Raw genomic sequence first — 15886 nt, forward strand, 5'->3', positions numbered from 1 at the left:
GTTTTGTCTACTTTTCCCCATGTGGCTGTACCCGCAATTTTACTACCTGCACTTTCGTCAGAGCTACTTTCACTTTTATGTCGGTGGCTACACTTGTTTGTTGACCCCTGTCACTGCCACTGTCTCAGTTTCACTACTCCTCTCACAAGGCACATCAAATAGCTCATCGGAGAACGAGTAAGATATTTCTTTTTCCCCAAGATATCGCTTTGTCTTCAACTGCTTCTGTCCTTGATTCATATTGCACTAACATCCTGCCTGGTACATAACAGCTTGAAGGGTCAAAGATTATTTTCCTTTGGAGGGAGAACCAAAACAGCGAGGTCAAGTTACTACCTACTAGGCAAACATTCCGGAGTAATATTACGCAGTAGTCATTCATTTGGGTGGCGCCAGAGAGATGTATAGTGTGTTGCAACTTATCGTGTTCTAAAAGCCAGTTAACAGGCGAACAGTCCGCCGTGTTTGAAAGCGAAAAACCTTTTAAAAGGTGCACGGTCCACAAAGTGTTAAAAGTGCCAATGTTGGCATGGAACATTTTGGGATTCTGAAGGATTAGACCTAATTAATTTCAGTACTGCTATTTTCACTACCTAAATTTCAATTCTGAGATGACAGTAATTCATCAAAATATTTGTTGTAGTCATTATGCTATTATTTTCTGTTATATTAAAAAATTACTCTAATGGTATCTGTGTGACTCACCTTCAGCTAGTGCTAAGGTCAAGAAAACCTTAGTCTTCCTCATATTTCTTCTAGACATAGTGTTTAATAAGTCAAGCACAGGGACAACTTTTACCTGTTTTTATTTTTATTGATGCCTAATGGTACCTGTAACTTACTGAAACTTTTGGGTCATTAAGAAAGTTCTGAAGAAGAAATTCTGTTCCTTCAGTATCCTAAGAAGAACGCAGATATTGGATGGCGTATAGAATGAGGGATGGAGGCTGACCATTTTTGTTTTATTGACAAAATTGTTCCATTGTTAGTTTAAGAAGTAATTTTCTTCTTTGAAGTCATGGAATATTTCTGTAGATAGTACATGATTATTGCATGTTTCAGATCTTACCCACAGTGATTCCTACTTTCTTTTTCATGTTGTTGTCTATTCCACGCGCACAGGTGTGTGTGTGTGTGTGTGTGGGGGGGGGCAGATATCCCCTGTCATATATAGGTCATGCATCTTCACCATTAATATCAGTTGTGTAGTTGGCCTCTTTACTCCAATTTCTATATGGGTTTCAGTAGAATATCATTTATTGACTACAGTAATAGTGTATGGACATGGAGTTCAATTAAAGTGTCTGTTAGCATCTGATTTTTTGCATAGTCATATACAGTGAACTCTTGATTATCTATGATAATGGAAAGGAGTTAATTGGAAATAATTGATACCCTAAATATGCTACTGGTCCCTAAACACTGAGACAGATTTCTTTCCAATAGAATAAATTAACCTTTGTTTAAGGCCGCGCCATAGCTCAAGCAATTAGTCGCTGGCTTCCCACTGCGGTGGCCTGAGTCTGGTCAAGTGGGATTTGTGGTGGACAAAGCGGCGCTGGGGAAGGTTTTCTCCAAGTACTTCGGTTTCCTCTGCCAATCTCCATTCCACCAATTGCTCCAAAATCACCCTCACCTATCATCTGGGGCTGGTACAATAGGCCAGAAGTGGCCGCANAAAAAGTTTCAGCAGGTTGAGAATATGTATAGTCTACTGCAGATCGTTGTAAAACATCACTGATACATATTACTGAAACATATGTAGTGGACAATACTTGAATCATTAGAGGAACCTGTACTAAATAATTAAGGGGTTCTAAAATCCTGCAGTTAATCCCTAAAACAGATAATCAACACACATAACAGTCAAGAGTGTACTGTATATTGACATACATTGATAAATTAAATTGCTTTCTTTTCTCCATTATCTTCTCTATTGCAAAGTTAGGACACATACAGTATGTCCTTCTGAAATCTGTTTTGTGTATTTGCCAGTATTCTGTTATTCTTGTTCTTAGAAGCTATTCCTAATTATCCCTTTCATAATAGGGCCACTAATTTTTTATGTATCTTTTTATTCAATTTAACTGCTTTTTGATGACAGACATGTCCAGCTTTCATTAAGAAACCAATCCATATTTTAAGTGAAACGTCACAATGACCTTTCTTTTTAGGGTCCTCGTGGTGAGCCAGGAGTGAAGGGTCAGCCTGGTCTTCCTTGTGAACAACAGCCTGACTACTTGACAGGAATACTGCTTGTCAAACACAGTCAAACGATAGAAGTGCCACGCTGTGAGCCAGGGCACATAAAACTGTGGGATGGTTACAGTCTGCTTTATATAGAAGGCAATGAGAAGGCCCATCACCAAGACTTGGGTATTCAAGTTTTTATTTTATATTATAACATCTACATATTGTTATTTTATAAAAATACTGTGACGTGTTGGGTGTATAACGCGACAAATAACTTCACGCTGTTCTGGATCTAGCGAATTTATTGAACACTTGCTCTCACATTCACACAGTTCACAATTACAATTACTGCCATCGGTAGTATCACAAATACTTTTCCTGTAGTCACTGCCATGCACTCGATACAACCTGCTACAATTCACTGACTGGTTGATCGTTACTCACTAGTAACTCACTCACTCACTCGTAACTGGCTCAATCCTCACTAGTGAATAGTGTTCGCTGCTCCTTATTTAGGCTCGGCATGAACAACACAGAAAACAGTTACGCGATGGGTACCACTGTTGCTTAACATCGTGTTTTCCTATTGCCTAGCAACGCTGTCAAGAGTTGTTTACTGCTGTGTAGTAACCGTGGTATCCCTTGTTACGTCACTGTGGGAAGTGCTGTTACATCACCATGGAAATGGTTGCCTGACACAGTTGCTCTTCTGTTACGTATCTGCAGGGGAGGGGGTGTTTACCGAGCAGTGCGTACTGATGGAAGGAGTGGGGGTATGTGACATCACTTGCGAGACCTCAGAGTTCACATGACCCCTACTTCCTGTTGCGCCATCCACGTCACAATACAGATGAACACACAACACCAATTGTAGGGTGACATATAACCCATGACAGTTGGTTTCTATAGGTTCTCTTAACTTTTGAAATGGTGGTAAGCTTGAGCTGGCCAGAGTCTATTTAAATGCCCGCTGCTGTTGTGCATTTAAATGACCGTTGCTACTCTGCATTTAAATGTCCAATCCTGTTAGGGCGCTTAAACAATTTTAAGCCTTGTGTTTAAAAATACTGTACCTAACACAATTTTTATGATAAATGGATGGAATTAACTTTGTTTATGTCAGCAAAGAACATAGTGGCGCATATTACAACGGAAGATTTGAATTTTTTTATGCAAAGAGTTATACTCTATTTTCAATTTTTCTCTTTTAATTTTGATGTGTACTGTAAAAATGGTTTCCCAGTTCTTCACAGAGTTGTTCTGCATTATAAATTCATTTCTGCTTGTAACACTTGACAAATTTTAGCAGTCCCTGGTGTCATAAAACAGATGGAATCAATAAAATCATTTGATTCTCTGCTGGAAAACCTTACATCTTTGTTACACTCTTCAGATTTTCGAATCTTTTGACTATTTTTTTTTTATTGCTAGTGGGGTGGGACTAAGTCCCTTGTACTGTGGCCACTTCTGGCCTATTGTACCAGCCCCAAAGATTAGGTGAGGGTGATTGTGGAGCAATTGGTGGAATGAAGATTGGCAAGGGAAACCGAAATACTCGGAGAAAACCTGCCCCAGCTACACTTTGTCCAACATAAATCCCACTTGACCAGACCCCGGGATCGAACCCAGGCCGCTGCGATGGAAAGCCAGCGAATAACCACTTGAGCTATGGCGCGGCTCTCAATTTTTTGACTAAAGGACAGAAGAATGAACACATGGCTATTCAAGAAAAAGCTAGATGGAACAATTCAACGGTCCCTTCTTCAGTGCTAATACCTTCCGTTATAGCTGCAGGAGATTTTGCCCTTTCTGTGGTCGTGAACAGACAGTTGCATCGTGGCTGAGATACAGAGTGTGATCTGTTTTATGTGCGTTCATAGTGAAATCGAATACTGTAGTTTCATTTCAACCTATATATACATCAAGCAGATAACAACAAAAAAGGTATGTACATTGAACTTTACTATATATTTTTAACACATTAATCTGCAGAATCTGCAGTAAAAGTACTGGCTCTTGGATGAGTTTTGGTTTAACTCATACGTATACTCCCTTTTGTTGTTGTTCACTTAAGTATCATTTTAATTCCCATATTATGGTTTTACTCAAGTCTCTGGTAATTACTACATTTAAAAATAAATATTTAGTACTGTGCATGTGCTTCTACTAGTGGTGTGTGCGCACGCTTACACTAGCGGAGTTTAAATGCCCGACTGGCCAAAACGGGATACTTTGGTCATGACGACCATACTCATCACTGGCCCGATCGGGGCACTTCAGACATCAAAGGTTAACAGTCTGATATGATTACAGAAAACTCTCAGGTATCAAAGCATCCTGAATTCTCATAAAAATACATTTTTATAAAGTTATCCAAAAACGAATTTGCAGTGTGCAGATGTTCATCTGCCATGTCATAGTTCGTCCAGCTGACATTAGCAGCGCTACCAGTCAGCCATTGTAACACAGATGACATTATAGTAGAGGCTAATTAAATTTGTGATCATGTTACAGTATATGTCTCTGAAATGTTTCAATCATCAGTCAATGCTGCTGCATAAGAAAATACCCACATAAGAACTAATGTGAGAATATGTTGTTCTGACTTTGTATTGGATTTCTGTAAGAGTTTTCCTCTATGTAGCAAATTCATATAAATGGCATATCCCATTCCACATTCATGAGATATAACGGGGACTTTAATATAAGTGAAACCTCTTGAATCATGTACTACAAAAATATGTTTTTTTTTAACACTTCGAAGGCAGGATGGAGAAAGATACAGTCCTTGTTTTGTTTTTTGAACAAGGAATTCCTTGTGGAATAAAGTGTGTAGTAAATACATGAACACAACATTCCCCGAGTCCAAAATTAGCGAAAAATGCTTGTAGAATGTGGAATAAGTCATAACGACAAAACATATAAGTACAGTAAACTGAAGTTTCTACATAGAAAATGAAAATATATAATATAAAATACTGAATATGCGGATGTTTCATATAAGGTATATATCATTAATTTCGACTTATGCTATTTTTACAAACATTCGAATATATTGTAAGATTTGAGGCTTTCACGGCGGTGACTATGAAGAAAGCAGTCTTCTGGGCTTTGGCGCCGTGTATATGTGGTGTTAACCGACGTTTCGGAGGAACGTATCTATATTATCAGTCGTTTTTAGGCAATGGAAATTCAGAAGAACAGAATGAGTGTGTGTTTAAGTATATTTTTACTGCTACTTTGAATTGTGTAAACTGTGTCGTTTCATTCATAAAACTTTTGAGGCTAGATGGTAGATTGTTGAAAATTTCATTCCAGCAGTTCTACATCAAAAACTGTAATAACTGCATCAGTTAGACAATGTTTCATGGTGAAAGGTATGTGACTTTCTGTTATAGAATCAAAAGCTTCATGCACATATGAGTACAAACTTGTATAGAATTCAGTTATATAATTACACAAAGTAAATTTAATACACAAGTATATGAGCTGTCTGTAGCTTTATTGCAGAAAAATCTGCCATCAGATCAGAAGGCATTGCCAAACTACTACTTCTATCTTGGAACAGTGTTATTCTAAGATAGTTCTGAGGTAGTTTTTTTAATTGGTTGAAGTTTTCTTTTTCAAATGTTGCTGTGCTGTTGCCAGTGTAACTGCATAGAATAATTTTCTTCGAAATAATATTTGGCAGGTCAATTTTCCATGATAAAAGAATCATAATTTCATTACACAACCATTTTCCTGTCATTTTCCTTTATTTGGACCATGAGCTGCAGGTAGTTAGATGACTTCGTGTGAGATCTGTGATGAGCAAAGTGACACTGGAGTAGGTTTTTCTCAGAGTACCTTTAGTCTTTCCATGCTGATCATCATTTCACCATTGCTTCATACTGACTTATCCCGACCACCTGATGTGTGATAGCCAAGACCAGCCAACACGTTACACATCCTTGGTCTTTAATTTTGGGCCTTCATATCTGACCTGGCACTTCACTAGTTAGAGAGTAAAGACTTTTTTTTACATGATAAATTTGATGTTATCTATAATGAGTATGCATTATTTTTACTCTGCATATGTTCAGGTGGCATGTTTATCTTATGTATAACACTCAAGTATCAGTTGTTGAGTGCTTGGGTGGTTATTGTATTTCTGGGAATGGACATCCTTCAGAACATTTTGATAATCTATTTACAGAGGAAGTTAGTATAAATGAGTGATACTATGACCAAGAACATAGTCACTGAAGAAGAAAACAAATGGAGTATGTTCATTTACATGTAATGCAAACAGTGAAGAGTTGTACACAGTTATAAGAGAATGGTGTTTGGAATCTAAATATCTGTTATAGTCAGTTTTCTTTTCTTAAATTATGTTTTCTGCTACTCTTATGCTCAGTTTTAGTGCCCAGATCAAAATGTGTAATATGCCTGCAAGTGAAAAGTTTTCCAGTACACATGTGTTGACTGTCAGTTGACTGTACAAGGTGATAAAAATACTGGCTCTACTTAATATCTTTTTCCTTTCCTCAGGTTTTGCTGGATCTTGTATACGAAAGTTCAGCACAATGCCATTCCTTTTCTGTGACTTCAATAATGTTTGTAACTATGCCAGTCGTAATGACAAATCATACTGGCTATCAACCAGCTCACCTATACCGATGATGCCTGTGGAAGAAACAAGTATACGGCAATATATTTCAAGGTATGCACTGTAGTGTTCTGATATTAGTGGCACCATTGTCACTGTGGCATGTCATGTCTTCTGGCTGCAGATGGAGGGTAGCTGCAGGTATACTGATTAAGCAGTTGAGAAGGATGACAATACGAGGGGGTACCCAAAAGAAACCGAACTTATTTTTTTTAAACTTATCTGTTCAAATTTTAAGCACAAACCTTCAATTCCCTTCAAAGTACTCTCCACTTACACTAATACACTTGTCTAGTCTTTTATTCCATTTTTCAAAACATTGTCTAAATTCATCTTTTGAGATGCTTGACAGTGCCTCCGTCGTTTTTTCCTTTCATGTCTCTTTTCATTCAAGGAAACAAAAAAAGTTGCATGGGGCAAGGTCGGGTGAGTATGGAGGGTGAGGAACAGTGGTCATACCATTTTTGGTCAAGAATTGTCGTACAGACAGGGCTGTATGAGCAGGGGCATTGTCATGATGGAAAAACCAGTCACCCGACTGCCACAAATCTGGCCACTGAGCTCCAAGTCACTCCCGACAGCTCCACAATTTCTTCAATGGTCCTTCGTCGATCTTCCTCGATGATTTCACGAATTTTTTCAACATTTTCATGTGTTCGGGCTGTGGAAGGATGACCAGAACGAGGTTTGTCATCAATTGACATTTCACCATTTTTGAAATGGGAAAACCACTCAAACACTTGGGTTTTCCCCATAGCATCATCCTTGTATGCCGTTTTTAACATTTGAAAAGTTTCTGTTCCACTTTTCCTGAGCAAAAAGCAGAATTTCACCGCCGCACGCTGTTCACGAAAATCAGCCACTGCAAAAACGACGATCTCACAAAACAGTTGTCACTATAAACTCTGCCGAAACTAGTCCTTACCTTCTGAAGCAACGGTAGTCGGTTTATCGACTCAGGAATGTTAGCTCTATGCGCTCATAACGGCAAAACATGGTACTACAAAAGCTCTGCCCACAAAAAAATTAGTTTGGTTTCTTTTGGGTACGCCATCGTATGTGGTCCTCCAGCTTGTTACTTCAAGCCTTATTTTAAATACTTGGTCTGTAGTGCAGGCAGTAAAAAAATGGAAGTCTTGAAGCTGGCACCATTAAGTCTGGTATAAGTTTGTCAGTGTTTTGAAGGAATGAAATGCCTCCATTTTCAACATCAAAGAGTAAACCAAGAAAGCATCAACAAGGCAGAAAAGAACGTAGGAATGTGGTCCCTTAAATGGGCTGTTTCTCATCTCAAGAATGAGGGATTTAAGAAAATGGAGTCTGATTTGCCACTGGGAGATGTAGGTAGAACCAAAGAGGAACAGGGGTAGCAGGCAGAGTAGGGAGGAGATGGAAAGAAGTAGCAGCATCACAGCATCATCAGAAGATAGTACTTATCTCACAAAAGAAATGAAAATATTATATTTGAGTGTTTCAGCATTCATCATAATTTGTGGATTAACCTTTATCATCTTAGTGGTCAATGTAGTAACATCAGTCATAAGGGGATCCATTACTTGTGGTTAATATACTAACCTCTGTTATTTGGATAGATGGTTAATAAATTAAAATTAAAAAGCTAGTTCCACTTTACTTCCAACACTGGATGCCCCTTCTAATGCTAGAATATCTGGAGACACAATCTTTGTCACTCAGCAAGTTGACTCAAGCAGTACCAGTTCTGACTTGTATTCCATGGGTGCTTGGTTTGAATCTCTGCTGGGACATCAACTATCTCAATAGGTTTTCCATGGTTTACACAGTCCCTCCAGGCAAAAATCCAGGATAAAGTTTTTAAATTAAGCCATGACAATTTTCTTTCACATCTTTTCAGTTTGTTATTCACAGTCATCCCATCAGTCTGTGCTATATAGTTTTGAGTTACAGACAGTGTCATAAAATGAACTCCAAATCCAAATCTTAACTTTTATTATATGAGAATAAGGGATTCAAGTCCCCATAATCCTGAGCTGGTAACTGGGTTTTAATTAGAGGTTCCTTTAGCTAGTAATAATGTTAATGTTTAAAAAAAATTATGTATTTTTGAAGTCTGCTCTGTACATTTGCATGTAAGTAGGACAGTCCCACAGCTATGTACATGAGCTACTGAAACTATTTCTGTGCGAGCTCTGAGGCTTGTCCTATGAAATATCCCATGTAAATATGGGCTAAGAGGAGAAGGTGAGGGGGGCAATAGTATGGTAGGAGTAATTCTCCAGAATTGAAGCAATATGGTTGCTGTATATGAAAATGCAGTTTAACCTGTAAAAGACATTTTGCTGTAAACCATGCCAGGCTGCAAACTAACATGCTTTTACCTCTGTATTCATCATCTTACTAAGTGGACCCATCCATCTTTACAGCTTTGCCTGTTATAATGGAATATCATTGCTGAGTTTAGAGAGAGAACTCTATATGGTGGCTGATAGTGCAACTGTGCAACTGCCTCTTATTTTCAAGGAGAAAAGAAAATATTTGGAATGTTTCTTTGATATTTCCCATGACAAATTGATGGCTGCCTCTCATGCATGTGTTGACTGTATTGGGCATGAAGGCTGTTATTACATCTCTTCATCCTTGAATCAAGATGTATTTGTATTTGTATTTGTATTTTATTTTCATCCGTTTTGCTACATAGTAACATTTGGACACGTCATTCAGTAATATAAGTTAACAAAATAAATCTACATAGTTACAAGCATACTACGAACTATATTGATTGATTAATTGATTGATTTATCCAGGAGTACAACTTAACAAACAAACCTACAAAGTTACAAGGATACTAACAACATTTTACAATCCTAAGCAATATGTAGATACTACATTTGAAAAAGAAAAAAGAAAAAAGAAACATACACAAATCATTGTATACAACTTATGATTTGCTATGACATCCAAATATGAGTACTTTCACTATCCATCTTTTTATTTAAAACTAACAAATTCATTTATCATGTAAAAGGAATATTTCAATAAAAAGGATTTTTAAGTCTCTTTTAAAAACTGAAAAACCCACTGAGTTTTTTATTTTGCCAGGCAACTTACTATGCAATTCTATCCCCATATTTACCACACTCTTTTTAAATACTGTAGTTCTACAGAACTGAACATGAAAATCCTTGTTTATTCTTGTATTATAACTATGAATATTTATATTCTGGATCAAATCTGCTTTGTGCTTTTTTATGTAACACAACACCTCTAAGATATACAACGAAGTAACCGTAAGGATGCCATAATCTTTAAAAATTTGCCTGCATGACTCTCGTTTACCAAGTCCACTAATTATTTGCAGCACCCTCTTCTGCATTCTAAATACCTTTATACTATCACCTTCACACCCCCAAAATATTATGCCATATCTCAATAATGATTGAAACTTTGCAAAATAAATGCTTCTTAACATATTTGGACTCAAAACTCCTCTTAGTGATTTAATTATGTAGGATGTTTTACTAAGTTTTGAACATAATGACTGGATGTGGGTACTCCATTTAAGGTTTTCTGTAATATCTATACCTAAAAATCTCAGTTCTGATGAATAAGCAATTTCCAAGTTGTTATAAAATATCCGTGGTCTCACTACAAACCTACATTTACTAAGATGGAATGACATAGCAACTGTTTTTTTAATATTTATTAAGAGGTTATTTACCTGAAACTATGTTTCAAGCTGTTTCATGATCTTATTTATATTCTGTTGCGCTATGCCTTCCTCTTTATCAATAACAAGCACATTAATATCGCCTGCAAACAGTACCATTTCTCCACCTTGTACATTTAGCGGGAGATCATTTATATACAGAAGAAACAGTAGTGGTCCCAGAATTGACCCCTGTGGTACCCCATGTATTGTTTCCCTTAAAGGTGATATATATTTATTTTGGGTCTTTTTAGGAATGCTGTGTTGCCAGAAGTACTTATGTACTTAGCTGCTAAGCCACAATGTCAAACACTGTGAAACACATTTTTACACAAATCCAGAAAGGACAAAAAAAGCACTTGTTACAGTAAAAATTCAGAAGAAAATGCTCTCATTAAAATTTATACATATTGGTATGCTTAATGTAATTAAAGTGACTATGCATAATAAAATTTGATCTAAAATTAAATACTTGTTATAGACTGTGCTTATTATGTGACAAGGAAATTATGAATAATACATTGATGAGCATATGTAAATCTTATCTTAAAGTCCCATTATATCATTAGGCTGGGGATGTTGAGGAATTTGGATAATATCTAACATCCAACACTTTATTTTCTTGGTGAAGTTAGTTATTAAGTAGATGAATTGCTTGATTTTTATTAAGAATAATATTATTACTCTAAATATCTGTCACAGTTTAGAGTAGCTGATACCTTAGATGTATTCCTGTTGGAATATGAGAGGCATAACCATATATATGTCATTATGCTTGCAGATGTGTTGTGTGTGAGGCCCCAGCAAATGTAATTGCCGTCCACAGCCAGTCTTTAGGTGTCCCTGACTGTCCACAAGGTTGGTCAGGACTATGGATTGGTTACAGTTTTGTTATGGTAAGTATCAGCAGCATGTGTCATGTTTGCTTGTCCTTTATTACATCCTTTATCAACTGCCAGTTACACAGGATTAGATGAAAAGTGATGGGATGGTTATAAACTGACCATGCTATTGGCAAGACCACTTGATTCCTTTACATGTATCTCTTAAGCACGAAACAGTGAAAACAGATGAGTGAGGGTTTGGTGGTTTATGAGAAAATGAACCTAGCATTGCAAGAATTAGGGTAATATCCTAGCATTTGCCTTTAGAATCTAGAGATAAGCATGAAAATTTATTAAGGATAACTGGCTATTTTATATTTGATGAATAATATGCAAAATTCAGTGTCAAGGTTTAGACAGTATTATAACCTTTAATACTGTTGTTTATGAGTGTGACTATAGATGGGGTTTAGATTGATGATCGGATTTATTGGACTCTTTGATACAACGTGTGACTACACTTCACAATTCACTGTTACACACACACACACACATACACACACATGAACACACACACACACATTAGTGGCCACAGTCACTTTTTCCTTATCCGTTGCTCAGTAGCAGCTTCCAATGGCAGACATTACCTTCCTCTGGGTTCCCAAACTGTCCCCAGCCTCCACTACCAGCTTCTCACAGCAACAGCTCACAATGACTGAACCTCAGCAGTTCTCTAACTAACTCACTAACTGGCTGACTAACTCAGTCAGTCATCAACCAACTCAACTGACTCAACTGACTGAAGTAACTAACTGTCCTGCTTATAACATCTTGGCATTGATCTCACAGAAAGCACTGTTCCTGTATTGCTGTTTATGGGCCATTGCCTAGTAATGATCATTGTCTTGTTGTTTGTTTCCCATTTTTTGCCTAGCAATGGATCTACATACCACAATACTATGAGCATGTGTTAAGCATCCCAAATTAGTCAGAACTTATACTCTAAATATTGTTTTCAGCATACTGCTGCTGGTGCTGAGGGAGGTGGCCAATCACTAGCAAGCCCAGGATCATGTCTTGAAGACTTCAGGGCCACACCATTTATTGAATGTAATGGAGCCCGAGGAACGTGCCACTACTTTGCCAACAAATTCAGTTTCTGGCTGGCAACTATTGAAGAGTCAGATCAATTCCAGACCCCTCAGAGTCAAACTTTGAAGGCAGGAAGCCTGAGGACAAGAGTTAGTCGTTGTCAAGTCTGTATCAAGAACACATAGGTAGCGGTGGTCAGACAAGCCACTCTGGTATCTGTCCTGCTAGTTGTTTGCCATGCAGACCGAATTGGGTTTAAGATGTGTGATAAGAGACAAGAAAGCAATATGTGAGAAATGCTGCCTGCACACATCTGAACTGATGACTCGAAAAACGGAAGTGAGTGGACGTCCTACATTTGTGTTCATACGCTGAGATTGTAAAGGTAACCACTTAAGTGATGTGTTCCTCTTCTGCTATTAAACTGCTTTCTCCAATCTGTATCTTGCCTACTGTAGTAATTGTGTATGGTCTTGCAAGCAGATGTGTTAAATAGTGTTGTGGTGGAAACAAAATGTAACAAGTATTAACATACAAGACAAGCTGCAATTAGAATGTGAGGTGGTTCCATATATTGTAAAAAAGAAGGAATTTGTACTTCTGATCATTGTTTTAGATGTATGAATTTCTATCTCTCCCCCACCTCTCCCCTTGTTTTTGCAATTGCATAATTTTGTTGGTGCTATCATTTTTTATGTTACTTAAGTGTATAAATTTCTCCCTGATTAAAATTGACTAGCAATTTAAACAAGGTAGTAGTTTTTTGTGTTTAACTACTTAAATCATTTTATAAAATATATATATTTATATCTCCTATGTTCACTGGTCTTTTTTATGAATTTGGTATAAAAGATATTTAATTGCATTGTCATCCAGCATTTTATGTTGGTGAAGAATTTCCATATGGATAGTGCCAATGATATGTATCAAGTTTAAAGCTCTAGTCGAGTGGTTTTATTACTGTTTCATCCTAGTGGTCTCATATCTGTACATTTTCTTCATTTGAGATAGTTTTATGCTTTCAAATAATTTCAAGACATGCCTTGCATTCCAATCATGGCACTCGCATGTATAATTTTTTAATATAAGTATAATGATTTTTATATTTACATAGACAAATGTATCACTGCCTTTTTCAAGTCACACATGTTGATCAAAGATTTAGTTTCCCCAGCAACTCTTTTATAGAGGGCTGCATGTACAGTTGCAATATATATAAGCCACAAAAAGTCAAAGTTTCTTTAGTATGTTCAGTGGTTTTATATCATTGAAACACAATTATTAATTTCATAAATGATTTTGAATTCAAAATGACCATGTGAATTACTTCTGCCATGAAAACTAAAATAATTATTAAATATTAATATAATTAATGCTTACTGGCACTGCCAGATTTCTTAGCACCCATGAGGAATGTGAACACTTGTGTTATACCCATGCAGTCTTTCTAAGATGTACAGTTACCTTGCAGGTAAGCACATACTAAAGCAAATTGACAATTACCCTTGTGTTTTACTGGTCTGTGTCAAAATATTATGAGGTCAGACTTTTGTATAATGTGCATTTACCTACAAGGCTGCTGCAAAATTAAAATCCTGTCAGTTTGTGTTTTTAACTGAATCATCTAATGGTGGGATGGCCAATGATAAACTATGTGTTAGATTTTTCCCATAGTCCAAAATGTTTAGTCCCTGCTTATGTCATCAGTAAATGGATCTTTCTTTGATATGCTCATTTTCATTCATTAATAATCAGTTCTATTTAGTATACTAGCATGCACGTTTCACTATACACTTGAGATATACACAAATCTGCATTTGTGAAACTAAAGATTATTTATCAGAATCTGAATAATTTATAGTATGAGTCAATGATAAAAATCTTGTTTGATATCCATATTTTAACAGCTATATTTTGCACATAAATTTTTAATAGTTATTTTTTTATCTGGGACAGAAATGGCCATGGTCATACCAATGTTGACCATCCCTGATGTAATGTATTTTGTCATACTGTATGTTTTTTCTTAAAACACTGCCAATTTGTAACATAGATAAAAATATATTTAAAAGAATATTATTTTATACTTACAAAACCAGTTCCTTGAGAATAATTAAAAATTATCCATGTTTCTGGGTTCATTTCAGTATTTGCCTTCATATACCCCTATTCCAGACCTCACAGTGCCAATGTCCAACTCCTTTAAGGGAGCAGCCAATAAAGGGTCTGACAGATTGTGTTAGTAAGATGTGGAATGTGTAACTGAAATGTGTTTCATGAGACAGCAAGCTAACCAAGCTTGCAGATATAAATGAAATGAAGAAATAGAGTACCTCAAATTTCATCAGTAACAGATTTTATAAAATGCTAGTAAGAATGTGATCTAACTTACCAAAAAAAATTTACTCTAATATGACTTATCTTTCTAAGCCGAAGTGAGGCTCTATTTATTATGTCACACTTCCTAGTTCTTAGTATTTGAGGACATACTCAGATTATATTTATTTAAAATGCAAAACTCAGCCCACAGTTATGGTTTAATTGAAGACTTGTGTTGTTAGTATTTAAATTGAATGAATAAATGCAAAATCATTTTTGGATGCAACAGAGTTCAGATTGTTGTGGGAACAATTTGTAAGGTAAAAAAGGGGTAAAGTTGTCCCTGTGCTTAACTAATTAAGCGCTATACCATGAGGGCATATTGGGGAGTGGATGTATAGATTCACATTTCCTTGACCTTGGCACTAGCGCCCCTGCCACTTTACTCCCCTGGGAAAGAGCCCCTGGTACCAATTGGATACGAGGCTGGTTGGGCTCCAGAGCTGGTCTGGACAACATGGAGAAGAGAAAGTTCTTGACCCTACCCAGACTCAAACTCTGACCCCTTGTTCGTCTAGCCAGTTGCTACTTTCTATACTGACTATGCTATCCTGGTTCCTCTTGGGAACAGCAATGACAAATCAAAATTCTTTTCACTAGGAAATTCGGAACTGATTAAATTCAAAGAATCATTGCCCTTTTTCAGTTCAGGAACTTTTATGTGCCAATTTCCTGTTTAAAAATGTAAAGTTTAAAGTGCATGGGACCATAAGTCTATTTTATGTCAGGCAGTTCTCTATTTGTGTGAAACTTAATTTCTCATGCAAAGGGAAGGACAGTGATTAAGAACATCTAATAGTAGTGATGTATTTATTTTTTTTTATTTATTTCGTCTCTATACATCATTGTTACATGATATAGGACAAGTCAGTTACTGTACATTGGCTGATTACAATAAGAGAATAAAGTTACAATACTTAAAATTGTTTACAATAGATTACAGTAGTTAAGATTTCATATAGTGTAAGGTGGAATCCATATTAGGTCCCCTCAGCACGTCGGCTTCCATATGTCCTATTGTACCTGTACTGGTGATAATGCTTATGTAGAATTTGATGGCATGAG

General features: G+C 36.6%; 1 protein-coding gene across 1 annotated transcript in view; it reads left to right on the top strand.

Moving 5' to 3' along the window:
- Positions 1–12979, top strand: part of LOC111868424 (collagen alpha-2(IV) chain) — an 83815-nt gene extending 70836 nt beyond the window's left edge. Inside the window, exons 28-31 of the mRNA XM_023859035.2 lie at positions 2175–2376; positions 6724–6895; positions 11308–11422; positions 12370–12979. Coding sequence (XP_023714803.1) covers positions 2175–2376; positions 6724–6895; positions 11308–11422; positions 12370–12627 — 747 coding nt within the window. The 3' untranslated portion in view covers positions 12628–12979. The remainder of the gene's footprint in view (positions 1–2174; positions 2377–6723; positions 6896–11307; positions 11423–12369) is intronic.
- Positions 12980–15886: the final 2907 nt, after the last annotated feature.

Source organism: Cryptotermes secundus, unplaced genomic scaffold, assembly GCF_002891405.2.
Source record: "Cryptotermes secundus unplaced genomic scaffold, Csec_1.0 scaffold106, whole genome shotgun sequence".
Classification (NCBI taxonomy): Eukaryota; Metazoa; Arthropoda; class Insecta; order Blattodea; family Kalotermitidae; genus Cryptotermes; species Cryptotermes secundus.